The sequence below is a fragment of the Carcharodon carcharias genome, chromosome 35 (genome assembly GCF_017639515.1).
Source record: "Carcharodon carcharias isolate sCarCar2 chromosome 35, sCarCar2.pri, whole genome shotgun sequence".
Lineage (NCBI taxonomy): Eukaryota > Metazoa > Chordata > Chondrichthyes > Lamniformes > Lamnidae > Carcharodon > Carcharodon carcharias.
Window position 1 is genome coordinate 2835379 of NC_054501.1, and position 26994 is coordinate 2862372.

The window sequence follows — 26994 nt, forward strand, 5'->3', positions numbered from 1 at the left end:
TCTCTCTCTCTCGCTTAGCCCCTCTCTATTAGTCCCCCTCTCTCTATTAGCCTCTCTCTCTCTCTCAGCCCCTCTCTCTCTCTCTCAGCCTCTCTCTCTCTCTCTCTCTCTCTCAGCCCCTCTCTCTCTCTCTCTCTCAGCCCCTCTCTCTCTCTCTCTCTCTCTCAGCCCCTCTCTCTCTCTCTCTCTCTCTCTCGCTTAGCCCCTCTCTATTAGTCCCCCTCTCTCTATTAGCCTCTCTCTCTCTCTCAGCCCCTCTCTCTCTCTCTCAGCCTCTCTCTCTCTCTCTCTCTCTCAGCCTCTCTCTCTCTCTTAGCCTCTCTCTCTCTCTCTCTCTCAGCCTCTCTCTCTCTCAGCCTCTCTCTCTCTCTCTCTCTCTCTCAGCCTCTCTCTCTCTCTCTCTCTCTCAGCCCCTCTCTCTCTCTCAGCCTCTCTCTCTCTCTCTCAGTCCCTCTCTCTCTCTCTCTCAGCCTCTCTCTCTCTCTCTCAGCCTCTCTCTCTCTCTCAGCCTCTCTCTCTCTCTCTCTCTCTCAGCCCCTCTCTCTCTCTCAGCCTCTCTCTCTCTCTCTCAGTCCCTCTCTCTCTCTCTCTCAGCCTCTCTCTCTCTCTCTCAGCCTCTCTCTCTCTCTCAGCCCCTCTCTCTCTCTCAGCCTCTCTCTCTCTCTCTCTCTCAGCCCCTCTCTCTCTCTCAGCCTCTCCCTCTCTCTCTCTCTCAGCCCCTCTCTCTCTCTCTCTCTCTCTCTTAGCCTCTCCGATACGATCAGGTCCGATCCCATTTTGGCCTCAACTCCAAGATTTCCCGCCCTCTGCCCCATAACCTTTCAACCCGTGACTCCTTAGAAGCCCATCCGAGGATCCGGAACGCGCTCTGCCTCGAGAGTGTGTGCGGGGTGGAAAGCAGGGTCGATCGAGGCGTTCGATAGGGGGGCAATCGGATCATTACCTGGAGCGGGGGGTGGGGTGAGATCTGGGCCAGCACAGGCAGGGGTGGTGGAGGGGCTTGTGGGGGTGGCGGGGGTGGGGGGTGGGTGTGGGGGCCGAAGGGACTCGTCCTGTGCTCCGACCGTCGCACGATTCCCGGAAATCCAACGAAGCTGACTGCAAACCCGCCGGTCCCTCTCCTTCTGCTCCCCCCACCCCGCCCCCACCCCCACCCCCACCCCCGTAACCGTCCCCTCCCTCCTCCACAGATCCTGACCGGGGAGGACTGGAATGTGGTGATGTACGACGGGATCATGGCCTTCGGAGGGCCCTACTTTCCCGGGATGCTCGTCTCCATTTATTTCATCATCCTCTTCATCTGCGGCAATTGTATCCTTCACTGGCCGCCCACCCGTGGCATTGCTTCCGGATGGAGCGCTCCGTCATCACAAGGGAGCTTTACTCTGTATCTAACCCTGTGCTGTACCTGTCCTGGGAGTGTTTGATGGGGACGGTGTAGAGGGAGCTTTACTCTGTATCTAACCCCGTGCTGTACCTGTCCTGGGAGTGTTTGATGGGGACGGTGTAGAGGGAGATTTACTCTGTATCTAACCCCGTGCTGTACCTGTCCTCGGAGTGTTTGATGGGGACGGTGTAGAGGGAGATTTACTCTGTGTCTAACCCCGTGCTGTACCTGTCCTGGGAGTGTTTGATGGGGACAGTGTAGAGGGAGCTTTACTCTGTATCTAACCCCGTGTTGTACCTGTCCTGGGAGTGTTTGATGGGGACGGTGTAGAGGGAGCTTTACTCTGTATCTAGCCCCGTGCTGTACCTGTCCTCGGAGTGTTTGATGGGGACGGTGTAGAGGGAGATTTACTCTGTATCTAACCCCGTACTCTAACTGTCCTGGGAGTATTTGAAGGGGACGGTGTAGAGTGAGCATTACTTTGTATCTAACACCGTGCTGTACCTGTCCTGGCAATGTTTGATGGGGATAGTGAAGAGGGAGCGTTACTCTATATCTAACACCGTGCAGTACCTCTGGTGGGGGTGTTTTTATGGGGACAGTGTAGAGGGATCTTTATTCTGTATTTAAACCCATGCTGTACCTGTTCTGGGAGTGTTTGATGGGGACGGTGTAGAGGGAGCTTTACTCTGTATCTAACCCCGTGCTGTACCTTTGCTGGGAGTGTTTGATGGGGACAGTGTAGATGGAGATTTACTCTGTATCTAACCCCGTGCTGTACCTGTCCTGGGAGTGTTTGATGGGGACGGTGTAGAGGGAGATTTACTCTGTATCTAACCCCGTGCTGTACCTGTCCTGGGAGTGTTTGATGGGGACGGTGTAGAGGGAGGTTTACTGGGTATCTAACCCCGTGCTGTACCTGTCCTGGGAGTGTTTGATGGGGACGGTGTAGAGGGAGGTTTACTGGGTATCTAACCCCGTGCTGTACCTGTCCTGGGAGTGTTTGATGGGGACGGTGTAGAGGGAGGTTTACTGGGTATCTAACCCCGTGCTGGAGTTGCCTGAAGCAGTTTTGTGCCGGGTTGCTTTTCCCTGAATCCTTTTGACCCAGATATCCTGCTGAACGTGTTTTTGGCTATCGCCGTGGACAACCTGGCAGATGCCGACAGTGGTGATGCCAAGAGGGGCCAGAAGGATGGCAAGGGGAGGTGACGTATGAGGCTTTGTGCACCCTCGGCGAGTGGGAGTGCCGCGGGGCTAACAGCGCGGCCACGGCAGTGGGGCATTGGCGGGCGGGGAGGGTGACCCCCTAGGCTGGCCTGCTAAGGGGGGGGGGTGGCAGAATGATCCTGAACCCCATCTCCGTTCAGCACCTCTCCCTGGCAACGCCGCGCGGCGCTGGGGATTCCGACGCAGGCCCACGTGAGGCCACTCCCAGTCGAACAGCCCGAGGCCGGCCGTCGAGCTGTGCAGAGGGTTTAGAGAGCCTGGGTGTCGGCTGTGACCAACACCAGGCCCCGTGGTGACAACAGAGACGATCGGGCTGCGTGCAGTACCACACCCCCCAACTGTCTAACGCCCCTGCCACACATACCCCCCCAACCCCTCCCCACCCCCCCCACGATGATTGCCCCCTGGCCCAGGTGCCTGAGGAACCTGACGTGCCCCCTTGGGGTCAGAGGGTAGGGCGGGGCCCAGAGCCGTTTGCACCTGCCAAAGCCTGAGGCCTACAGCCCTCTGGTCATTAACCTGCAGACTCGGCCTGGCCCGGAACATTCCAGAGCCTGACGCTCCTCTCTCTTTCACAGTGTGGACATGAGCAGCAGCGAACTGGGGAAAGATCCGAACCACACGAAGGTAAGAATGTCGGACTGGTCAACAAAACCATCGCTTACCCATCTCCCGACTCGCACTGAGACCCAATCGCCCATCACACCCGCTCACCCACACTGGCCCTCTGGCCGGACACACCTCCATTTAAAAATCACCCTCCCTATCTCTGTAACCTCCTCCAGTCCCTACAACCCTCCCTATCTCTGTAACCTCCTCCAGCCACTACACCCCTCCCTATCTCTGTAACCTCCTCCAGCCCCTACACCCCTCCCTATCTCTGTAACCTCCTCCAGTCCCTACAACCCTCCCTATCTCTGTAACCTCCTCCAGCCCCTACAACCCTCCCTATCTCTGTAACCTTCTCCAGCCCCTACAACCCTCCCTATCTCTGTACCCTCCTCTAGCCCCTACACCCATCCCTAGCTCTGTAACCTCCTCCAGCCCCTACAACCCTCCCTATCTCTGTACCCTCCTCCAGCCCCTACACCCATCCCTAGCTCTGTAACCTCTTGCAGCCCCTACAACCCTCCCTTTCTCTGTACCCTCCTCCAGCCCCTATAACCCTCCCTATCTCTGTAACCTCCTCCGGCCCCTACAGCCCTCCATATCTCTGTAACCTCCTCCAGTGCCAACAACCCATCCCTATCTCTGTACCTTCCTCCAGTCCCTATAACCCTCCCTATCACTGTAAGCTCCTCCAGTCCCTACAACCCTCCTTATCTCTGTAACCTCCTCCAGCCCCTACAACCCTCCCTAACTCTGTAACCTCCTCCAGCCCCTACAACCCTCCCTATCTCTGTAACCTCCTCCAGCTCCTACAACCTGGAACTGTGCACGGTATTCCGAGTGGGATTCGGAGAGCGGAACTGTGCATGGTATTCCGTGCGAGGTCTAACCAAGGTTAGCTACATGTTTATCGTCAGCCTGAGCTACTTAATTCTATCCGTCTCCAAACGATTCCCAGTGTTTGGTTCGCTTTTCGATGATCCTATTAATCTGGTTTGCTCCCTTTCCTGTTTCGAGTACCTGTCACCCCGCAGCTCCCCTTGTGTCTCTGATCCAATCGATGACTGCCCAGCTCCTCAAAGCCTCCGAGCTGCTGTCCCTGGGTCGGTGTACCCAGTACCTTTTGCCACACTCTCCGAGATTTCCATTGCCGGATACTGGACGGAAAGCCGAACAGTGTTTTTGATCCTCTGCATTGCTTTTCCTCCGGCGGGACAGGGTGAAGATTATGGGCAGGAGGAAGACTTGAGTGACACAGGAGGTAAGAGGTCCTGTTCAGCCGAGTATATGAAGTGGGGGTGGTGGGACGGAGCTCTGCAATCCGCTTGTGGCACTGACCCACCTTCGGCTGGCTTTCTGTCTCGACACATTAGGAATTCCGGCAAGGAATGTGTCCCAATCGGTCACCTGATCCCCTGAAGAGGCACCGCTCCTGGGTTTGAGGGCACACATCAGAGCCTCAACCCCCATAATCCAGGCCCAACACCCCCCCCCGACAGGCTACCATCGCAACAGTGCAGGTACTGAGGGAGCGCCGAACTCTCCATGGGTCAGTGCTGAGGGAGCGCCGCGCTGTCGGAGGGTCAGTGCTGAGGGAGAGCCGTACTGTCGGAGGGTCAGCGCTGAGGGAGCGCCGCACTGTTGGAGGGTCAGTGCTGAGGGAGTGCCGCACTGTCGGAGGGTCAGTGCTGAGGGAGCACCGCACTGTGGGAGGGTCAGCGCTGAGGGAGCGCCGCACTGTCGGAGGGTCAGTGCTGAGGGAGCTCCGCACTGTCGGAGGGTCAGTGCTGAGGGAGCGCCGCACTGTCGGAGGGTCAGTGCTGAGTGAGCACCGCACTGTCGGAGGGTCAGCGCTGAGGGAGCGCCGCACTGTCAGAGGGTCAGTGCTGAGGGAGCTCCGCACTGTCGGAGGGTCAGTGCTGAGGGAGCGCCGCACTGTCGGAGGGTCAGTGCTGAGGGAGCGCCGCACTGTCAGAGGGTCCGTGCTGAGGGAGCGCCGCACTCTCCAGGGGTCAGTGCTGAGGGAGCGCCGCACTGTCAGAGGGTCAGTGTTGAGGGAGCGCCGCACTGTCGAAACATCAGTACTGAGGGAGCACCGCGCTGTCGGAGGGTCAGTGCCGAGGGAGCGCCGCGCTGTCGGAGGGTCAGTGCTGAGGGAGTGCCGCGCTGTCGGAGGGTCAGTGCCGAGGGAGCGCCGCGCTGTCGGAGGGTCAGTGCCGAGGGAGCGCCGCGCTGTCGGAGGGTCAGTGCCGAGGGAGAGCCGCGCTGTCGGAGGGTCAGTGCTGAGGGAGAGCCGCACTGTCGGAGGGTCAGTGCTGAAGGAGCGCGGCACTGTCGGAGGGTCAGCGCCGAGGGAGCGCCGCACTGTTGGAGGGTCAGTGCTGAGGGAGCACCGCACTGTTGGAGGGTCAGCGCTGAGGGAGCACCGCACTGTCGGAGGGTCAGTGCTGAGGGAGCGCCGCACTGTCGGAGGGTCAGTGCTGAGGGAGAGCCGCACTGTCGGAGGGTCAGTGCTGAGGGAGAGCCACACTGTTGGACGGTCAGTGCTGAGGGAGCACCGCACTGTGGGAGGGTCAGTGCTGAGGGAGCACCGCACTGTGGGAGGGTCAGTGCTGAGGGAGAACAGCGCAGTCGGAGGGTCAGTGCTGAGGGAGAGCCACACTGTGGGAGGGTCAGTGCTGAGGGAGAGCCGCACTGTCGGAGGTCCACTCTCTGAGACATTAAACCCGAGGCCCCCGTCTGCCTATGGCTGTGATTGGCGGAATAACCGGAGTGGACATTCTTCTGTCGTGTGACTCAATGTTTATCCCTGAACCAACATCACTCAAGACAGATGACCTGGGACATTATCATGGAATCTCAAAACCTTTACAGTGCAGAAGGAGGTTATTCAGCCCATCGAGCCTGTACCGTCTCTCTGAAAGAGCGTTCCGCCTCGTCCCACTCCCCTGCCCCTTACCCCCGTCACCCTGCACCCTCTCCCTTTTCAGGTGGGCAGTACCAATTCCCTTTTGGGTACCTTGATCGAACCTGCCTCCCCCACAACCCTCTCGGGGAGCTCGTTCCAGACTCCAACCCACTCTCCGGCTGAAAACACTTCCCCTCACTTCACTTTCACTCCTTTTAGCCAATTATTTTGAACCTGTGCCCTCGATTGCTTGGATGTTCTCTTGAGTGGGAACCGTTTCTCCCTATTTACCCTGTCCTTACCCCTTCAGGATCTTGAATACCACCATCAAGTCTCCTCTCAGCCGCCTTTGTTTCCAAGGGTAAGAGTCCTGACCTCTCCCATCTATCCTCGAGGCTACAGTTCTTGATTCCGGGAATCATTCTCGTGAATCTCCTCTGTGCTATCTCGGAATCCTTCACATCCTTCCTCAAGTGTGGCGCCCAGAACAGGATGATGTGTTCCAGATGAGGACCAACTAGTGCCTTATACAAGGTCAACATGACCTCCTTACCCTTGTACTCAATGCCCCTATTAATAAATCCTAAGATACCATATGTTTTATCAACTGCTCTCTCCCCATGTCCTGCCATCTCCAGTGAGCTATGTATATCACATTGATATATATGTATATGTGTGTATATTATATACATGTACATAATATTGCTGTTTGTGGGATCTTGCTGTGCACAATTTGAACCTGGCCCGTCGTCGGACTGCTGTTTTTGGGATCTTGCTGTGTGCAGCCCTCCGACGGCGGCTACAGTCGCGAGGCAGGCCCTCCGCTGGCTGCAAAGCGCTTCGGGGTGTCCTGAGGGAGGTGGAAGGTGGGTATACAATTGCAGGCCCCTTTCTTCCCTGGGCCCCCCCCGGGGTGGAGCGTGCCAATGCGGTGGAAGGCTGGGAGGGGTCGGTGGTGGTGGTTGGGGTGGGGGGAGGAGGGGCTGGATCTGCGCAATTTTTGCCTTGACCCCCCCCTCCCTGTGGGAGCGAGTTCCACATTCTCCCCGCTCTCTGGGTAAAGACCTTTCTCCTGAATTCCCTCCTCCCTCGATCGGATTTATTAGGGACTGTCTTATATTGATGGCCCCCCCCCAGTTCTGGTCTCTCTCCCTGACCCCACAAGTGGAAACATCTTCTCTACGTCGACCCTATCGAAACCCCTTCCATCATTTTAAAGAGCTCGATCAGGTCACCCCCTCAGCCTCCTCTTTTCTAGAGTAAAAAACCCCTGGCTGGTCAACCTTCCCTGATGGTTTGCACGCCTGTATCACGTCCATCTGGCGTGGGGCATGTTCAAACGACTGCTCGGTCCCCAACACCGCTCCGCTGAATGACCACGCAAAGTGGAACGTGAGCGGACCAGAATACCTGGAGGACGGTGATCACGAGGTGAAATTTACTTCCAAGTAGGCAGGGGAGAGAGCGTGGTGTTCGATTATTCCGCGTTCAGCTATGCGAGCCTGGTAATTCACCTGTAGTTCACTGTGCTCAATTGGTCAGGCCCTGGGAGTTCCCTCCGAGCAAAGGAGAGGGCGTTGACTCCGAGCAAAGGGGAGGGCGTTGATTCCGAGCAAAGGGGAGGGCGTTGACTCTGAGCAAAGGAGAGGGCGTTGACTCTGAGCAAAGGAGAGGGTGTTGATTCAGAGCAAAGGGGAGGGCGTTGACTCCGAGCAAAGGGTAGGGCATTGACTCTGAGCAAAGGAGAGGGCGTTGACTAGCAAAGGGGAGGGCGTTGACTACCAGCAAAGGGGAGGGCGTTGATTCCAAGCAAAGGGGAGGGCGTTGAGTCTGAGCAAAGGAGAAGGCGTTGAGTCTGAGCAAAGGAGGCGGGCACTGAGAAGCTAGGCTGTGAGCTGAAGCATGGAGGAGACATTTTAAAGTGTTGGGTGGCGCAGCTGTGGAGGTGGTGGTTCCTGGGCACTTAGAAACTGCCACCTTCCCTGCCCACCTTGCCCAACAGATGGTAGCCTGGGTGCTCGGGAATAGCCCTGGCCGATGTTTGTCACTCTCTGACCCGAGTGTTTGTTGTCTGGGGCAGGCGGAGGAGGGGAAGACGACGAGGGAGGTCGCGCGGAGAGCCTGGTGGGCTCCACGGTGGAGGAGCTGTCGAACTTCGCCCCGCCCAAGGAGAAGATCGTGCCCATCCCAGAGGGCAGTGCCTTCTTCCTCCTCAGCTCCACCAACCCGTAAGTGCCAAGGGCTCCCTTGGGACATGGCTTCTGGGGCGTGCGCCGCGATCGTCGGAGGCGTGGGGCGGTGGGGGGGGGGGGGGGGCGATGGGGGAGGGGCGGGGTGGGGGGGGGCACCCGGAACTCGTGACCCACCCAAACACCGCACCTCACCCCCCTCCCCCAACCACTGCCACCCCACCCACCACCCGGTGCGTGCACAGGGCCAGGAATGGGTGGGGTTTACACCGGCTGTGCCAGGAGATGGGGATGCGGGCACCGCCGGCAATGGGGGTCAGTTGGAAAGCTCCAAGCCGAGATGGGTAGATTGTTGTTGGATTGAAGGGTTACGGAACCGAGGCAGGTGGGTGGAGTTAAGACACAGGTCAGCTGTGGTCTGATTGACTGGAGGAACAGGCTCCAGAGGGGCTGAATGGCCTCCTCCTCTTCCTGTGTAACAGGCTCGAGAGGGGCTGAATGGTCTCCTCCTGTTCCTGTGTAACAGGCTCAAGGAGGGGGTCTGAATGGCCTCCTCCTGTTCCTGTGTAAGAGGCTCGAGAGGAGCTGAATGGGCCTCGCCCTGTTCCTATGTAAGAGGCTCGAGAGGGGCTGAATGGGCCTCCTCCTGTTCCTGTGTAACAGGCTCGAGAGGGGCTGAATGGCCTCCTGCTGTTCCTGTGTAACAGGCTCGAGAGGGGCTGAATGGTCTCCTCCTGTTCCTGTGTAACAGGCTCGAGGATGGGCTGAATGGGGCCTCCTGTTCCTGTGTAACAGGCTCGAGGATGGGCTGAATGGGCCTCCTCCTGTTCCTGTGTAACAGGCTGGAAGAAGGGGCTGAATGGGCCTCCTCCTGTTCCTATATTTGAATCCCTTTCTCTCTCAAGTGTTTATCCAGCTCCCCCTCATCGACACGATTCACCTCCACCCCCCCCCTCCCTGTGGGAGCGAGTTCCACATTCTCCCCGCTCTCTGGGTTAAGACATTTCTCCTGAATTCCTCGCCCCCAATCGGATTTATTAGTGACTGTCTTATATTGATGGCCCCCTAGTCCTGGTCTTGTCCACGCATAATTCTGAGGGGAGGGGATTTGACAGAGTGGATGCTGAGGGGATGTTTCCCTGCCCCTCGTGGGAGGGGGACTCTAGAACGAAGGGAGGGGGGCAGAGTTTCAGAATGAGGGGTCTCCCATTGAAGACGGAGACGAGGAGGAATTTCTTGTCTCAGAGGGTGGTCAGTCTGTGGAATTCTCTCCCCCCCCCTCCCCCTGAGAGCAGTGGGGGCCGGGTCACTGAATATATTCAAGGCCGAGTGAGACAGATTTCTGATGGACGAGGGGGGAGTCGAGGGTTACGAGGGGGGAGGCGGACAGGGAAGTGGAGTCGAGGAACAATCGGATCAGCCGCGATCTTATCGAACGGGGGGGAGCAGGCTCGAGGGGCCGAATGGCCTCGTCCTGTTCCTAATTCATTCGAACTTAAGCTGGATAAACGCATGAGCGGGGGGGGGAAAGGAATAGGAGGGGAGGGGGACAGAGGGGGAGGTGAAGCGGTGGGGGGGGTGGTGGGTGGGTGTGAGGAGGCTGGCGTGGGGCCGAAGCATTGGCACGGAGCAGAGGGGCCGAATGGCCTGTTTCTTGGCTGTGGGCTAGGCGCAATTCAGCCTGCGTTTCACGTGTACCAGGAAGCGTTGCCAGCGGCGATGGGCTAATTTTTCGGCGCTGCTGCTTTTGAAGGGCTGCCGCAGCGCTAACAGCCCCTGCTTCTCCTCCAGGGTCCGAGTGGGATGTCACCAGCTCATCCACCACCACATCTTCACCAACCTCATCCTCGTCTTCATCATCTTCAGCAGCATCTCACTGGCAGCGGAGGACCCAATCCGAGCCCACTCCTTCCGAAACATCGTGAGTCCCAGTCCGGGGGGGGGCTGGAGCGGAGGGAGGCCGCGGTAGGAGGGCGATGAAGCGTCTGAACCCGCCGACAGATCTTACACAGGGGGCTCTCCCCATCGGAGACCCCTTCCGTAGAGGGAGTCTCCCCCATCGGAGACCCCTTTTATAGAGAGAGTCTCCCCATCGGAGACCCCTTTTATAGAGGGAGTCTCCCCCATCGGAGACCCCTTTTATAGAGAGAGTCTCCCCATCGGAGACCCCTTTTATAGAGGGAGTCTCCCCCTCGGAGACCCCTTTTATAGAGGGAGTCTCCCCATCGGAGACCCCTTTTGTAGAGAGAGTCTCCCCATCGGAGACCCCTTTTATAGAGGGAGTCTCCCCATCGGAGACCCCTTTTATAGAGAATCTCCCCATCAGAGACCCCTTTTATAGAGAGAGTCTCCCCATCGGAGACCCCTTTTATAGAGAATCTCCCCATCAGAGACCCCTTTTATAGAGAGAGTCTCCCCGTCGGAGACCCCTTTTATAGAGGGAGTCTCCCCATCGGAGACCCCTTTTGTAGAGAGAGTCTCCCCATCGGAGACCCCTTTTATAGAGGGAGTCTCCCCATCGGAGACCCCTTTTATAGAGAATCTCCCCATCAGAGACCCCTTTTTTAGAGAGAGTCTCCCCATCGGAGACCCCTTTTATAGAGAATCTCCCCATCAGAGACCCCTTTTATAGAGAGAGTCTCCCCGTCGGAGACCCCTTTTATAGAGGGAGTCTCCCCATCGGAGACCCCTTTTATAGAGAGAGTCTCCCCATCGGAGACCCCTTTTATAGAGAGAGTCTCCCCATCGGAGACCCCTTTTATAGAGAGAGTCTCCCCATCGGAGACCCCTTTTGTAGAGAGAGTCCCCCCATCAGAGACCCCTTTTATAGAGAATCTCCCCATCAGAGACCCTTTTTATAGAGAGAGTCTCCCCATCGGAGACCCCTTTTATAGAGAATCTCCCCATCAGAGACCCCTTTTATAGAGAGAGTCTCCCCGTCGGAGACCCCTTTTATAGAGGGAGTCTCCCCGTCGGAGACCCCTTCTATAGAGGGAGTCTCCCCCTCGGAGACCCCTTTTATAGAGAGAGTCTCCCCATCGGAGACCCCTTTTATAGAGAGAGTCTCCCCATCAGAGACCCCTTTTATAGAGAATCTCCCCATCAGAGACCCCTTTTATAGAGAGAGTCTCCCCATCGGAGACCCCTTTTATAGAGTCTCCCCATCAGAGACCCCTTTTATAGAGAGTGTCTCCCCATCAGAGACCCCTTTTATAGAGAGAGTCTCCCCATCGGAGACCCCTTTTATAGAGAGAGTCTCCCCATCGGAGACCCCTTTTATAGAGAGAGTCTCCCCATCAGAGACCCCTTTTATAGAGAATCTCCCCCTCAGAGACCCCTTTTATAGAGTCTCCCCATCAGAGACCCCTTTTATAGAGAATCTCCCCATCGGAGACCCCTTTTATAGAGAGAGTCTCCCCATCGGAGACCCCTTTTATAGAGAGAGTCTCCCCATCGGAGACCCTGTTTATAGAATCTCCCCATCAGAGACCCCTTTTATAGAGAGAGTCTCCCCATCAGAGACCCCTTTTATAGAGAATCTCCCCCTCAGAGACTCCTTTTATAGAAAGAGTCTCCCCATCGGAGACCCCTTTTATAGAGAGAGTCTCCCCCTCAGAGACCCCTTTTATAGAGAGAGTCTCCCCATCAGAGACCCCTTTTATAGAGAGAGTCTCCCCATCAGAGACTCCTTTTATAGAGTCTCCCCATCAGAGACCCCTTTTGTAGAGAGCGTCTCCCCATCGCAGACCCCTTTTACCGAGAGGATACTAAGGGATCGCAGAGAGTGCATTTTTTCAGATCTGAGCTATACCGTCAGCGGTGAGTGGCGGGTGACGATTGCTGCTTCCTCCAACTCACCCCCTTGTGGTTATTTTTTAAACCTCTGTCTTCCAGATCCTGGGCTATTTCGACTACGCGTTCACCTCAATTTTCACGGTGGAGATCTTATTTAAGGTAACTTCTCCCTCCCGCCTTGATGTCACCAGCCCTCCGCGCTCATTCGCCACCCTCTCTCTCTCCCCCTGAATCACGTGACCTCCCCATCCATGTGTACCTGCCCCTGGATCGGACAGAGTGACGGGGGGTTCCAGTTCGCCACCCACCCTCCTTTCGTCCGTCTCCCTCTGAAGTCTCCATGTCAGGCGTTCCCACAGGTATGGGCCCACGTTCACACCGGGTTCTGAGATAGCCGCTAGGCCCAATGGGTGGACGCGTGCAGACTGTGCCACACGAGCGGGTTTGGAGGGGGGGTGGGGGGGGCGGGGGTGGGGCTGCACACTCCCTCCTGCACCCCCCCGAATCCTCGGCACGACATTCCCGGCCCAATCTCTCGACCTGCTCGCGACCCCCTTCCTGGGTGAACGCTGTCCATTTCGGGGGGTGGGGGGTGGTCGCTGGGGTCTCCAGCCGGGATGCTTGACCTCTTCGCAGGTGCTTTGAGGGGACTCCAGGAGGGTTCCCGAGGCCCCCCTGGGAGTCTCTCTGCTGGGTTTCGAGCTCCGAGCGGGAGCGGTGGATTCGGGAGTCCCGGTGTCGGGTGTACGGACGACACGCCCCGCCCAGTGGAGCGGATTTTGAGGGATTGGCGCCTCGAGGCTGGGCAGGGTGCCTGGGAGAGGAAGCTGCTGACAGACCTCCTGTCTTGACTCTGACTTCTCTCTCTCTCTCTCCCTCTTTATTTCTCTCTCTCACTCTCTCTCTTTCACACTCCCTTACTTTCTCTCTCACTCACTCTCATTCTCGCTCTCTCCCTCTCATTCTCTTTCTCTCACTCTCCCTCTTTCTCTCTCTCTCACTCACTCACTCTTTCCCTCTCTCTCTCTCCTTCCCTTTCGCTCTCTCTCCCTCCCTCTCTCTCTCCCTCTTTCTCTCTCTCTCTCCCTCTTTCTCTCTCTCCATCCCTCTTTCCCTTTCCCTCACTCTCCCTCTTTCTCTCTCTCTCACTCACTCTCTTTCTCTGTCTCACTCTCTTTCTCTCTCACACTCACTCACTCTTTCCCTCTCTCTCTCTGTTTCGCTCTCTCCCTCTCTCTTTCTCACTCACTCGCTCTCTCTGTCTCTCTCTCGTTTTCTCTCTTGCTCTCTCTCTCTCTCTCTCTCACACACACTCTCACTCACACTTTTGCACATGCACTCACACACACAGACCCACTCACACACACACACACTCTCGCTCACACACTCTCCTACACACACAGACTCTCACTCACACACAGATGCACACTCAAACACACACACACATACACACACATACATACTCACACACACATACTCACACACATTTGCGCACACACACACACAGATACACTCTCATGCACAAACTTTTGCACACGCACACACACACTCACACACAGACTCACTCATACACACACTCTCTCTCTCTCTCATGCACACACTCTCACACACAGACACTCACTCACACACACAGACGCACACTCACATACTCACACACACACACACACACACTCACACACACACAGACACTCACTCACACACACCACGCACACTCACATACTCACACACACACTTGTGCACACACACACACTTTTGCGCACATACTCACTCACACACACACACATACACACACTTGTGCACACGAACACACACACACACACAATCTCTCATACTCACTCACACACACACATACACACTCTCACACACTCACCTGTGCACACGAACACACAAACACACACACACAATCTCTCATAATGACTCACACGCACACATACACACTCTCACACACTCACTTGTGCACATGAACACATACACACACACACACACACACACAATCTCTCATACATACGCACACACATACACACACCTGTGCACACGAGCACACACACATACACACACTCTCTCTCACTCACACATACACACTCACACTCTCTCACACACACACACACACTCTCACACACACACACACGCTCTCTCATACTCTCTCTCACACACCTGCGCACACAGGGGAAAAGGATAGAAGGCGGAGTCCTTGAGAAGGTGTCCGGCTTATACAGTTGGTCTCTCAGCGCTGATCTGAGGCACGATCGATGACCCTTGCACCACTTTTCAGGCGGACTCGAGGAAAACTTGCAGATGCTCAATTGCAGAACGTGGAGCGACTTTGGAACATATTCACATCCGGCTGAGGATTGTCCCTGGACTGCAGGGAGCTGCTGTCTTCTTTACTCAAGCAGTTGGTCCTTCTTGTATTCTCCCCAAAGCAACACCAACCCATTGGCTTTTTAACCGCTGTTCTCCAGGCACGGTGTTTTCTCGAAGCCGTAAACCATCTGTGTGACCCTTTTTGTAAACAGTCCACCGGCGGGGGTCAGGGGTCGGGGGCTGTGGTGTCAAGAGGTTTCCATCCCCTTTAAAACTGCTTAATTACCTTTTCTGGTAAAATGCTGTCTTTTCCAGGAACAGCAGCAACCGGAGTCCTCGGCTGCATTAAACCCTTTAAGGGACGGTGTCTTTTTTTTAGAAAAAACACAAATTCTTCCGAATGTCCCTGGTCCTCGAAGATGAACAACGCTCCCATGATTAAAGCGTTACTGACAGAGGTGGGGGAATGACGCTCACTGAACCAGGAGGCGAGAAGTGTCGAGGCATTTGAGGCAGGGGTAGTGGTGGGGGGGGTTGGGGGGGGGTGTGGGGGGAATGTTGGATGAGGGAGAAAGGAATAGAAGGATACTGGGGGGGGTGGTGGGCAGAGTCGTTGGGGGGCGGCGGGGAGATGAAGTAAGGGGGTGGGAGGAGTCCGTTGTGGGGAGGGGTGGGTTTAGCAGAAACACAGGCGTGGAGCAGAGGGGCCGGTTCCTCCTGCTGTAAAACTCGCCTCAGCTCTCACCTCGTTTCTCCTCCCTGCTTTGCAGATGGCAACATTTGGAGCGTTCCTCCACACGGGGTCCTTCTGTAGAAATGCCTTCAACCTGTTGGACCTACTGGTGGTCAGTGTATCTCTCATCTCCTTCTGGCTCCAGTGAGTATACCCTGCCTGGGATTCAACACAGAGAGATGGGAGGCGATGCATTTCAACCGAGGGGCTTGAGGGGGTGCGGTGGATGAGGCAACAGAGAATTAAAGAGGACGTGTACAGATAGAGGGACCCGGGGGTTCATGCGTATCGATCTTTGAACACGACAGGACCTATTCTTCCTCTTTATTCATTCGAGGGTTCTGGCCGGGCCCAGCATTTATCCCCCGTCCTTAATTACCCCTCGAGAAGGTGGTGGGTGAGCCACCTTCCTGAACCCTCCCCCCCCCACCCCACCCCGCCGTGTGATGTAGGTACACCCGTGGCGCTGTTAGGGAGGGAGTTCCAGGATCTTGACCCAGCCACAGTGAAGGAATGTGGACCGATTTCCTTCCCTAAAGAGGTATCAGTGAACCGGGTAGATCTTTACGACTGTTGTGGTCCCTTTGACAAAAGGACCACAGGAGTCTCAGGTACAGGGCACCATCATTTATTCGAGCAATTGCAAGGAGAGGACCATCTCAATACAGCTTGGGACAGTACTCTGCTAAACTCCAAGTGTTCACCATATTTTTACATTATAGGTCACGTACAAGAACAGTTTCCAAATTCCGATCTCGTCAACATGTAGGTTTACATTAAACAGACAAGTCTCTGGTAACAAAGGTACATAAATCATCTGTCCCTACACTCACCCCGGCAGAGACCTTCCCTCCTATTTCCACTACGACCATCTGTTCTTCTCTTATCTACTATAAACAGGCTCAATCTTGGTTGTTTTTCAATCTAAGGCTCTGGTCTGACTCCCAGAGCACCCAACCTATCATATTTGCATTTTCCTATATCCAGTATGGCCTTGCTAATAGCCACAAGCCCTGAGAACGTGCAAGGTTCAGGTTCCTCACCGTCCAGCCTGGCCCCCTTTAACTGTTAACGCAATGGCAGGCTTGGATATTTTAAGTATCCATTCCCTTCAATAAGTTCGGACTGTATCCCTTTATTTCCCCCTAACAACGACCATCTTTTAACTCCAGGTTCTTAGTGGATTTTACTGGTGGGATTCGAACTTAGGCCCCGGAGGCATTATCCTGGGTCTCTGGGGTTACTAGTCCAGTGACAATACCACCAGCCCATGGCCTCCCTATTATCAAGGATTCATAAATATTGAAATGGAAGACAAACGCAGGGAAGTTAAGTCTGGGCCTTTATCAGGCTCTGGTTAGGCCCCAACTGGAGCCCTGAGGCCTGTGGCGGCTGCCATACTTTAGGAAGGACATGAGGGTCCCTCGAGAGGTGGTGGGGGGAGGGGGGGGAGGCGGAGGGAGATTTACCAGAGCGGGGGGGTCCAGGGACGAGGGGCATTTTGAACGACGAGGTTGGGTTGGAGAAGCCGGGAGGTCCTACGGAGTGAAGGGAGATTGAGGGGGAGGTTCGTTCGAGGCGGACGAGGTCGGGACAGGGTTTGGATGAGGTGGATGAAGGAAAGTTGTTCCCGTTGGCTGATCGAACAAGGATTGGGAGACGGGGGAGGTGGGGAAAGGACGTGAGGAAGAATAGGGGGCCGGAAGCGGAGACGAGGAACGGCTTCTGAGGGGGAATCGGACGGGGAGACCGAGGAAGTAAACTTGCCGGGTCACAGGGGAGGTGGGGGGGAGAGAGAGATGCACCTCTGCGCTTCTGTGGCGCCTGTCCCCACCTCAGGACGGCCCAAAGCCCACCACCACTCCCCCCACCGAGATTTCCCTCGAGGTGAGGTCACTGCCGTAAGGTCGGGAATGGGCAGCCGCCAGTTCGCGCACAGCAAGATCCCACATCGCGATGATTCTCAGCCACCGTTGGCTGAGGGATGAATATTGGCCCCCAGGGCACCGGGAAGGAAACCCCCGGTTACCCTCACACCCCCTCCCTACCCCGTCCGCCCCACCCACCCCCCCCCACCCCGAGGCAAGCCCTCTCTCCACTCTCCTTACAACTGTGGCTGTGGGGTCTCTGAAGTCCACCTGAGAGGGCAGGTGAGGGCAACCAACATTCAACCCCACATCCCAAAAGAGAGAAGGAAGCAGGGTGAAGATGACAAACAACAACCCCCCCCCCCCCCTGCATTTATATAGCGACTTAATCGCAGGGAAACATTCCCCCAGGGCGATTCACGGGAGAGTAAGTCAGACAGAATCTGACCCTGAGCCACATGCGGAGATATTAGGGAGAGGGGACCAAAAGGGAGGGAATTCCAAAGCTCAGGCACCCCACCACCCCCCCCACCCCCCCCAGGCAGCTGAAGGCCCGGCCGCCAATGGTGGAGCGATGGGAATCGGGGGATGTTCGAGAGGCCGGAATTGGAGGAGCGCAGAGATCTCGGAGGGTTGTAGGAGGTTACAGAGATAGGGAGGGGTGTAGGAGCTGGAGGAGGTTGCAGAGATAGGGAGGGGTGTAGGGGCTGGAGGAGGTTACAGAGATAGGGAGGGGTGTAGGGGCTGGAGGAGGTTACAGAGATAGGGAGGGGTGTAGGGGCTGGAGGAGGTTACAGAGATAGGGAGGGTTGTAGGGGCTGGAGGAGGTTACAGAGATAGGGAGGGGTGTAGGGGCTGGAGGAGGTTACAGAGATAGGGAGGGGTGTAGGGGCTGGAGGAGGTTACAGAGATAGGGAGGGGTGTAGGGGCTGGAGAAGGTTACAGAGATAAGGAGGGGTATTTGTATGATTTGAAAATCGGGTCTGAAAGATAATATCACATTGAGGATTGAATAAAGAGAGAATTCCAGTCAGGTTAATCCCTGTTTCCTGTCCACAGTTCAAGTGCGATGTCAGTGGTAAAGATCCTGCGAGTGTTGAGGGTGCTGAGACCCCTTCGAGCTATTAACAGGGCCAAGGGACTGAAGGTACATGGGGATTGAAGGATACGGGGAGAAGGTGGGGATTGAGGGATACGGGGAGAAGGTGGGGATTGAAGGATACGGGGAGAAGGTGGGGATTGAGGGATACAGGGAGAAGGTGGGGATTGAAGGATACGGGGAGAAGGTGGGGATTGAGGGATACGGGGAGAAGGTGGGATTGAGGGATACGGGGAGAAGGTGGGGATTGAGGGATACGGGGAGAAGGTGGGATTGAGGGATACGGGGAGAAGGTGGGATTGAGGGATACGGGGAGAAGTTGGGGATTGAGGGATACAGGCAGAAGGTGGGATTGAGGGATATGGGGAGAAGGTGGGATTGAGGGATACGGGGAGATGGTGGGATTGAGGGATACGGGCAGAAGGTGGGATTGAGGGATATGGGGAGAAGGTAGGATTGGGGGATACGGGGAGAAGGTGGGATTGAGGGATACGGGGAGAAGGTGGGATTGAGGGATACGGGGAGAAGGTGGGATTGAGGGTTACGGGGAGAAGGTGGGATTGAGGGATACGGGGAGAAGGTGGGATTGAGGGATACGGGGAGAAGGTGGGATTGAGGGATACGGGGAGAAGGTGGGGATTGAGGGATACTGGGAGAAGCTGGGGATGTCCTGCATCCTAATGGCCAACTGATCAAAACTCTCTTCGTCTCCCTCTCTCTCTTGGCCTTTCACTCTCTCTGTTTTTCTTTCTGCCTCCATCTGTTTTACTCTCCCGCCTTCTCTATCTCCCTCTCCCTCTCTCTCCCTCTCTCTCTCTTTCTCTGTCTCCCTATCTCTCTCTGTCTCTCTCTCTCTGTCTCTCTCTCTCTGTCTCTCTCTCTCTCTCTCTCTCTCTGTCTCTGTCTCTCTCTTTGTCTCTCTCTCTCTCTCTGTCTCTGTCTCTCTCTGTCTCTCTGTCTCTCTCTCTCTCTGTCTCTGTCTCTCTCTCTGTCTCTCTCTCTCTCTGTCTCTCTCTCTCTCTCCCTGCAGCACGTGGTTCAATGTGTCTTTGTCGCAATTAAAACTATTGGGAACATTATGATTGTGACGACGCTTCTTCAGTTCATGTTTGCCTGTATCGGGGTCCAGCTATTTAAGGTCGGTGCAGTTTGACTGTATTTATCTCCCCTTCTGTCTTTCACTCTTTGCCCTGTACCCGTTGTCTGGCTGTAACGTGCCACCTTAAACATTCCCATTTCAGGGCAAGTTTTACAGTTGTACAGATGAAGCCAAGCACACACCTGAAGAGTGCAGGTAAGTCTCTGAAAGACACACCCGGGTCTCTCCAAACCCTTTCCCCCAGCTCAGGATGTCCCGAAACACCCCACTGCCAAGGAAGGAGGTTTTTGTTTTAAAAAGTGGGATCCCTGTTCTAGGAAATGCGGCAGCCAAATTGCGTACAGCAAGATCCCATAAACAGCCGATGTGGTGACCCTCCAACAGTGTGGCTCTCCCTCAGCACTGACCCTCCAACAGTGCAGCTCTCCCTCAGCACTGACCCTCCAACAGTGCGGCTCTCTCTCAGTGCTGACCCTCCGACAGTGCGACGCTCCCTCAGTGCTGACCCTCCGACAGTGCGGCACTCCCTCAGCGCTGACCCTCCAACAGTGCGGCGCTCCCTCAGCACTGACGCTCTGACAGTGTGGCGCTCCCTCAGCACTGACCCTCCCACAGTGCGGCGCTCCCTCAGCACTGACGCTCTGACAGTGTTGCACTCCCTCAGCACTGACCCTCTGACAGTGCGCGCTCCCTCAGCACTGACTCTCCGACAGTGCGGCACTCCCTCAGCACTGACCCTCCGACAGTGCGGCGCTCCCTCAGCGCTGGTATAGGGGTGGGGGGGGCGTGTCTGTTCCAGGCCTGGAGTATGGATCCCCAGTCTCTGGAGCGGAGTTTCGATCCTGCACCCTAACCCCAAGGTGACTGTCTTAGCCTTGGCTGATACCTTGCATGTCTGGGACCCGAACAAGTTGGAGGTCGGTTCTGTATTGTGGCTGTATGGGCTCTAGCTGTGGCGAGAGTGGTGAGGTGTCCCAGGACTACACTGAGCTAGGCCCCATCGCCAGCCCCAGTTGTATGTCTACCTCCGTATGTTGGCACGAGCCGATGTCAGCCATTGTTGCCCATTGGTAGGTGCCCTTGCCAAGGTGATGCCAAGCTGCTCTCTCGTAGCGGTCAGTTGCTGGCACGATACAGTCATACGGGATAGAGGGAGAGAGATAGATAGATTGAGAGAGGGAGATAGAAAGAGAGAGAAACAGAGAGAGCGAGAGACAGAGACGGATACGGTCAGGACTCAGCCCCATCGCTGCGGGTCTGGAGCCACAAGTAGGAGAGGCCCAGTCAGGAGGGCAGACTTCCTTTCCCCTGAAGGACCTCACTGAGTCAGACGGGTTGTTATCGAACACGATTTCTCCAGCTGCCAGGGCTGGGATTTGAACCCCTGTTTCAAGGGGCTACCAGCCAGGGCCCGATCCCACCCCCCTGGGAGTGGAAGTGTCTGCCAGAGAAGGTACGGAGAGACCTTCCGATTCCGGCCTCTCCAGCAGCTCCTGATTGGCGGCCATGCCCTAAACCTCTCCACCCCTCTCCCTCTCTCTCTCTATCTTTCTCTGTTTGTCTCTCTCTCTATCTCTTTCTCTATCCCTGTCTCTCTATCTCTCTCTCTCCATCTCTCTCTCTCTCCCTCTCTCTTTCTGTCTTTCTGTCTCTCTCTCCCTCTTTCTCTATCTCCCTCTATCTCTCTCTCTCTCTCCCTCTCTATCTCTCTCTATCTGTCTCTCTCTCTATCTCTCTCTCTCTCCCTGTCTCTCTCTGTCTCTATCTATCGCTCTCTGTCTCTGTCTCTCTCTGTCTCTCTTCCCTCTCTCTCTCTCTCTCCCTGTCTGTCTCTCTATTTCTCTCTCTCTCTCTGTCTCTGTCTCTCGCTCTCTCTGTTTCTCTCTCTTTCTATCTCCCTCTCTCAATCTATCTATCTCTCTCCCTCTATTTCTGTCTCTCTCTCTCTCTCTCTCTTTCTTTATCTCGCTATCACTCTCTCTCTCACTCTGTCTCTCTCGCTCTCTGTCTCTCTCTCTCGCTCTCTGTCTCTCTCTCTGTCTCTCTCTCTCTCTCTCTCTATCTCTGTCCCTCTCTGTCTGTCGCTCTCTCTGTCTCTCTCACTTCCTCTCTCTCACTCTCTGTCTCTCTCTCTCTCTCTATCTGTCTCTCTCTCTATCTATCTCTCTCACGCTCTCTGTCTCTCTCTCTCGCTCTGTCTCTCTCTCTTCCTCTCTCTCACTCTCTGTCTCTCTCTCTCTCTCCCCCCCTCTCTCTCTCTCTCTCTCTCTCTCTCTGTGTCTCTCTCTTTCCCCCTCTCTCGCTCTCTCTCTCTCTCCTCCTTTAAGACGCTCCTTAAACAGCTGACCTCTTTGACCGAGCTTCCGGCCGCCTGTCCCTGACATCCCCTCACATGACTCGGGGTCAGGCTTTGGCCAATTGATGCTCCCGTGAAGCGGTCGCTCTGTGCTCGACGACGTGAGTCTGGGGTAGACAACTGATGCTCATCGCGCTCGACTGGTTCAGCCTGGATGCTGACTCGGAGCCAAAGCAAGGAGGAGGAGCCGAGATGGTCACGGGTCGGGTCGGGGTGGGGTGGGGGGAGTGGGGGGGCGGTGTTGGAGTTGCCCTTTAAATATGGTGCCCGGATCATCGAGTCCGTGAGGTAACTATGGGGGGATGGGGACTCACCCCACCCCCCACTACCACAGGATTCACTGTCCAGAGGCAGGGCATGTGCGTGGATGGTCGGAACTGTTCCCAGCCCACGTGCCTCGGGCCTGACTGACCTGCCTCTCTGCTCCCGCTCTCTCTCCCACTCTCTCTCCCACTCTCTCTCTCACTCTCTCTCTCTCCCGCTCTCTCTCCCGGTCTCTCTCTCTCCTGCTCCCGCTTTCTCTCCTGCTCCTGCTCTCTCTCCTGCTCTCTCTCTCTCCCACTCCCGCTCTCTCTCTCTCCCGCGCTCTCTCTCTCCCGCTCTCTCTCCCGCTCCCGCTCTCTCTCTCTCCCGCTGCCACTCTCTCTCCTGCTCTCTTCCCTCTCCCACTCTCCTGCTCTCTGTCCCACTCTCTGTCCCGCTCTCTCTCTCTCCCACTCTCTCTCCCGCTCTCTCTCTCTCCCGCTCCCACTCTCTCCTGCTCTCTCTCTCTCTCTTGCAGGGGCACCTTCATCGTCTTCAAGGACGGAGACGTCACCCAGCCCATGGTGCGCCAGCGCATCTGGCACAACAACGACTTCACCTTTGACAACGTCCTGGCCGGGATGATGGCCCTCTTCACCGTCTCCACCTTCGAGGGCTGGCCCGCGTAAGTCTCTCCCCCACCCACCTCCCTCTGTCCTCCTCCGCGCGGGATCACACTGTGCCATTGCTCGCTCCTGGTCCCCGCTCCCAGCTCTCCACTCTTTGAGTCCCTGCTTTCTTTCTGTGCCTTTCCACCCATCCCCTTCTCTCTCTCTATCTCTCTCTCCACCTCCGTCTCCCCCTCTCTCCCTCTCTCTCTCTCCCCCCTCCCTCTCCCTCTCCCTTTCTCTGTTTCTCTCTCTCTCTCTCTCTCTTACTCCCTCCGTTTCTCTCTCTGTCTCTCTCTCCCTCTCTCTCTCTTCTCTCTCTCCCTCTTTCTATTCCCTCTCCCTCTCTCTCCCTCTCTCTTTATCCATCTCTCTCTTTCCCACTCTCTCTCCCTTTCTCTCTCTTTCCCAATCTCGCTCCCTCTCTCTCTCTCCCTCTCTCTTTCTCTATCCCTGTCTCTCTCTCCCTCCCCCTCCCTCTCTCCCTCTCTCCCTCCCTCTCTCTCTCCCTCTCTCCCTTTCTCCCTCCCTCTCTCTCTCTCCCTCTCTCTCTCTCCCTCTCTTTCGCGGATGCAGTCCTTACTGTTCTACCTCAGTTCGGGCATTGTCGCTTTCTGACCAGTTATTGTCCTGTCCGTGTCCCTCAGCCTCGCTTTTGTCCCAACGGCCTCTCGCCCGGCCTCCCATCGTCACCCCTCCCTTATAATTCGGCTCATCCAAAACCCTGCCCCCCACCCCACTGTGTCCCCAGCTCGCATCGAGTCCTGTTCACCCGGCACCCCCTGTACTCGCTGACCCACACTGGGTCCCGGTCCGGCAACACCTTCATTTTCAAATTCACACCCTCGATTCCAAATCCCTCCATGCAGTTTGCCCCCTCCCTATCTCTGTAACCTCCTCCAGCCCCTACAACCCTCCCTATCTCTGTCACCTCCTCCAGCCCCTACACCCCTCCCTATCTCTGTGACCTCCTCCAGCCCCTACACCCCTCCCTATCTCTGTAACCTCCTCCAGCCCCCTTCACACCTCCTTATCTCTGTGACCTCCTCCAGCACCGAAAGCCCTCCCTAACTCTGTAACCTCCTCCAGACCCTACAACCCTCCCCATTTCTGTCACCTCCTCCAGACCCTACAACCCTCCCTATCTCTGTAACCCCCTCCAGCCCCTACCACCCTCCCTATCTCTGTAACCACCTCCAGCCCCCACAACCCTTCCTATCTCTGCAACCCCCTCCAGCCCCTACAACCCTCCCTATCTCTGTAACTTCCTCCAGCCCCTACAACCCTCCCTATCTCTGTAACCTCCTCCAGCCCCTACAACCCTCCCTATCTCTGTAACCTCCTACAACCCTCCGAGATGACTGCGCTCCTCCAATTCCGGCCTCTAGATCATCCCCCGATGCAGGTTACAGAGATGTGAGGGGTAGCCTGCTTGCTACTATGGCAGAATTACTGGAATCTTACAAACACAGGAGAGAGAGGTTTCAGTTCTTCCCTCTTTGCAGGCTAGAAAATGTCCTGTCTGCACTGTTACCACACAAAACTCTGATCACCTGGTCAGGAGCCAATTAAAATGCTGTCATTAGGCGGTCCCCTTAGTCCAGAACTCCTTTCTGGCACCATTCTGTTCCTTTATGGCACACTCTGTCCCAGGATAGCAACATTGTAGACATTCCTCATCCTGGTCTAGTGAACATGTCTTTTGGCTGCAGCCATGGTAGTTTATAAAGCCAAACAGTCCAGGGAAAATAAGAATAGGTCCTTCATACCTGCTATGTGCGTGCATTCGCAGCCTCCTGTACAAAGCCATAGATGCTAACGCGGAAAACGAGGGCCCTATCTACAATTACCGTGTGGAGATTTCCATCTTCTTCATTGTCTACATCATCATCATTGCGTTCTTCATGATGAATATCTTCGTGGGATTTGTCATCATCACCTTCCGGGAGCAGGGCGAGAAGGAATATCAGAACTGCGAGCTCGACAAGAACCAGGTGAGTCCCAATGCTGGGGGTGGCGGAGGAAGTAGGTGGGGGGGGGGGGGGGGAGATATTCGGCTAGGGAAGACCTCACGCCCGCCCTTGTCACTGAGTTGTTATGGCACAAGAGGAGGTCCATTTGGCCCATTCAGTCCATGCTAACTCCCCATGGAGCACTCCGCTCAGTCTCCTTTCCTCCATTCTCTCCCAGTAGCCCTGCAAGTGCCTGTCAACCACCCCCTACCCCCCCCCCACCCCCCCCTGCACCCCCTTCACATTCAATGGCATTACCATCGCTGAAACCCCACTATCAACATCCTGGGGGTTACCGTTGACCAGAAACTGAACTGGACCCAGCCATATAAATACTGTGGCTACAAGAGCAGGTCAGAGGCTGGGAATCCTGCGGTGAGTAACTCATCTCCTGACTCCCCAAAGCCTGTCAGGAATGTGATGGGATACTCCCCACTTGCCTGGATGAGTGCAGCTCCCACAACACTCAAGAAGCTCGACACCATCCAGGAAAAAGCAGCCCCGCTTGATCAGCACCCCATCCACATACATTCACTCCCTCCACCACCGACGCACAGGGGCAGCAGTGTGTGTACCATCTACAAGATGCACTGCAGCAACTCGCCAAGGCTCCTTCGACAGCGCCGCCCAAACCCACCACCTCTACCACCTAGAAGGACAAGGGCAGCAGACACATGGGGAACACCACCACCTGCAAGTTCCCCTCCGAGTCACTCACCATCCCGACTTGGAAATATATCGGCCGTTCCTTCACTGTCGCTGAGTCAAAATCCTGGAACTCCCTCCCTAACAGCACGGTGGGTGTACCTACACCACACGGGACAAAATCCTGGAACTCCCTCCCTAACAGCACGGTGGGTGTACCTACACCACACGGGGACTGCAGCGGCTCAAGAAGGCAGCTCACCCACCACCTTCTCAAGGGGGCAATTAGGGATGGGCAATAAATGCTGGGCCCGGCCAGCGACCCCCCACATCCGGTGAATGAATAAATAATAAAAATGAATTCTGAAACGTCTGAAACGTCTCACGGTCTCCGCTTCCCCTGTCCTCGTAGGCAGCGAGTTCCAGACCTTTACCAGTCGCTGTGTAAAAAAAAGTTCCTCCTCACACCGCCCCCTCACTCCGACATTGTCCAAAACCTTAAACCTGTGACCCCGCCTCCCCCAGTCCTTGCTCGATCAGCCAATGGGAGCAGCTTTTCTTCGTCTGCCTCATCCAACCCTGTCCTGATCTTGTTCGCCTCGATCGAACCTCCCCCTCAATCTCCCTTCACTCCGAGGAGCTCCCGGCTTCTCCAACCCAACCTCGTCGTTCAAAATCCCCCTCGTCCCTGGACCCCCCGCTCTGGTAAATCTCCCTCCGCCTCTCCCCCCCCTCTCGAGGGACCCTCACGTCCTTCCTAAAGTGTGGCAGCCACCACAGGCCTCAGGGCTCCAGTTGGGGCCTAACCAGAGCCTGATAAAGGCCCAGCCTTAACTTCCCTGCGTCTGTCCTCAACACCGCCGCTTACCAATTAATCGCTCTCTCAACATGTCCCGTCATATTTGGAGAGCTACACACAAGAGCCCCCAGGGTCCCTCCCTCCCTCCCTGCGCGCTCTTTAAGTCGCTAAAGTCCCCACTGCCTCTCCCTATCCCATCTGGCAAAATGCGTCACCTCGCACTTCCCCGTACCAAACTGTGCCTGCCGCTCACCTGCCCACCCCCCCACCCCTCGCCACCCTCACCGTCCGCCACCCCTCCGAGCTTGGCACCATAGAACCATAGAACACTACAGCACAGAAAACAGGCCTTCCGGCCCTCCTAGTCTGTGCCGAAATATTATTCCGCTCGTCCCATTGACCATATGCACCCAAGTCCATAACCCTCCAGACCTCTCCCGTCCATGTATCCATCCAATTTATTCTTAACACTTAAGAGTGAGCCCGCGTTTACCACGTCAGATGGCAGCTCGTTCCACACTCTCACCACTCTCTGAGTGAAGAAGTTCCCCCTAATGTTCCCCCTAAACCTCTCCCCTTTCACCCTTACGCCATGTCCTCTCGTGTTTATTTCTCCTAATCTAAGTGGAAAGAGCCTACTCGCATTTACTCCATCTATACCCCTCATAATTTTGTAAACTTCTTTCATATCTCCCCTAATTCTTCTACGCTCCAAGGAATAAAGTCCTAACCTGTTTAATCTTTCCCTGTAACTCAACTCATTAAGACCCGGGAACATCCTAGTAAATCTCTGCACTCTCTCGATCTTACTGATATCCTTCCTGTAGTTAGGTGACCAGAACTGCACACAATACTCCAAAGTTGTCCTCACCAATGTCCTATCCAACCTCACCATAACATCCCAACTCCTATACTCAATAGTTTTGGTTTATGAAGGCCAGTATGTCAAAAGATTTCTTTACAACCCTGTCTACCTGTGACTGCCACTTTCAGGGAATTATGTATCTGAACTCCCAGATCCCTTTGTTCCTCCATCGTCGGAGGAGCTTG

At 55.7% G+C, this 26994-nt stretch overlaps 1 protein-coding gene across 1 annotated transcript in view; it reads left to right on the top strand.

Annotated features, from left to right (window-relative positions):
* Positions 1-26994, top strand: part of LOC121272758 (voltage-dependent L-type calcium channel subunit alpha-1D-like) — a 150335-nt gene that overhangs the window by 36695 nt on the left and 86646 nt on the right. The window contains 13 exon segments of the mRNA XM_041179539.1: positions 1191-1311; positions 2499-2600; positions 4185-4487; positions 6920-7000; positions 8215-8362; positions 10115-10244; positions 12218-12277; positions 15193-15299; positions 18083-18170; positions 19153-19260; positions 19364-19416; positions 22359-22505; positions 24281-24482. Of these exon segments, the coding sequence (XP_041035473.1) occupies positions 1191-1311; positions 2499-2600; positions 4185-4487; positions 6920-7000; positions 8215-8362; positions 10115-10244; positions 12218-12277; positions 15193-15299; positions 18083-18170; positions 19153-19260; positions 19364-19416; positions 22359-22505; positions 24281-24482 (1650 nt within the window).